Below are 1,629 nucleotides of genomic sequence, written 5' to 3'. Positions count from 1 at the left end.
TATTAATCCCATTTTATTTTTTTAATATTAAATTTATATATTTTTTATTTTATTATAATTTATTTTAAAATTTAAATAATTTTATATGCTGTGTAAGTGAATTTCGAACTTAAATCAAGTGCTTTTGTATTTAAAATATATACCATATAAATCACAAGATATATCTGTAACGGATGTTATAAATTATATATTTTCTTTAAAAAAAAGACGCTAAAATAATCAGCGTGTACTGTCTATCTAAATTTTTTTAATTTAATTAAATTTTAATCACGCTCCTTCTTAAATTTCTCCAACTCATTTTACTACCAATCAACCTTCTTTCTCAAAAAAAAAAAAATTTTTTTTTTTCTCTTATTGCTGCGGATTCGTTTCAGAAAATTATCCAATAAGCCATAAAATCTCTCCTTAAAACTCTATCAGATCAAGATTGTAAGCCAAACCCCAGCAGTTAATAAAGTTTTTTTTTTTAATTAGAACTCATCTTTTACAACAGTATCACAGCATAGCTTATACATAAGAAGGTACATACAATACCAAACCATTTTAATTTTCAAACACTCAGAGATTGCAATCAAGACTTCGCATGGATATTGTAAGAACTCACACCTTCAATTCCGCCCTTCAACCGGAGATTTCAATCCTTCTCACCACAGGTTTCTTCTTCTCCTCCTCCTCCTTGCGAGCAGTGACTGTAAGCACCCCGTCCTCCATGGCAGCTTTCACATCACTCGCCTTAGTAGAACCCGGAAGTCGGAAGCGGCGGAAAAAGCTACCGATGCTCCGTTCGATGCGGTGCCAAGTGTCGGTCTTCTTCTCCTCTTCCCCCCGCTTCCGATTGCCGCTGATGTGTAGTATTCGCCCATCCTCTAACTTCACCTCCACCTCTTCCCTTTTCAGTCCTGGAAGATCGACCTTGAACACGTACGCGTCTGGCGTCTCCTTCCAGTCCACACGTGCGTAGTAGGCCGGGGACGGCGAGGAGCCGTCGATGGAGATGGGGGAAGTGAAGGATTTGAGAAAGGGGCAGGTTCCGAAGGGATCCCAATGGTCGAGGGAGAAAGGGTCGAAAACGTTGCTGTGGTTAGAAGCGAAGAAGGGACAATTGCGGACAAGCGACATGTTTGCCGGAATGCGCAGAATATTTGATGATAGCGAGACAGCGATATTGTTTGGATTTTTATAGGGTTTCAGAGAATGGAGAGTCGGCTTCTTGTGGGTTCGGGAGGGTTCTGGTTTCTGAGAAGAGGGGAGGTGTCCAGGGAGTTCTACTAGCTTCTAACTTTCTATTGAGGATTTTAGAAGTTTATTTTTAACAATTGTTTTTGTTAATTATTTTAAATTCAGTTTTAATTTAGTAGGCCTTGTTTGTAGATAAATATATAATTTAAAAACAATAAATTTATTTGTGAAAATAAATTATTGAATTTGAGAGGATTTGCGGCGCTTAAAAATTATTGGATGCAGTGTGGGTAACATATAAAGCCTTCGGTGGGGGATGTAGAGCTGCCGTCCGAATCGGATACAATCCATTATGACATGATCTTTGTAGAAGTGTTTCATGCATCTTCAGATACTTAAAAACAAAACCCGAATGATTAAATATAATTAAGATATCGTTATATTTAGTTA

At 37.1% G+C, this 1,629-nt stretch overlaps 1 protein-coding gene across 1 annotated transcript; it reads right to left on the bottom strand.

Annotated features, from left to right (window-relative positions):
* Positions 1-554: 554 nt before the first annotated feature.
* On the bottom strand, positions 555-1,175 carry LOC110098472 (17.6 kDa class I heat shock protein-like). The gene has a single exon (XM_020825314.2). It carries the CDS (start codon positions 1,117-1,119, stop codon positions 622-624), a length of 498 nt encoding a protein of 165 aa, XP_020680973.1. The 5' UTR covers positions 1,120-1,175; the 3' UTR covers positions 555-621.
* Positions 1,176-1,629: the final 454 nt, after the last annotated feature.

This window comes from Dendrobium catenatum, unplaced genomic scaffold (genome assembly GCF_001605985.2).
Source record: "Dendrobium catenatum unplaced genomic scaffold, ASM160598v2 fragScaff_scaffold_71, whole genome shotgun sequence".
Lineage (NCBI taxonomy): Eukaryota > Viridiplantae > Streptophyta > Magnoliopsida > Asparagales > Orchidaceae > Dendrobium > Dendrobium catenatum.
The sequence above is the reverse complement of the archived record's forward strand: the minus strand, read 5'-3'. Positions and strand labels throughout refer to the sequence as shown.

What these genes read in the sequence shown, in the direction of transcription:
- LOC110098472 (XM_020825314.2), bottom strand. Translation starts at nt 1,119, where the DNA reads ATGTCGCTTGTCCGCAATTGTCCCTTCTTCGCTTCTAACCACAGCAAC.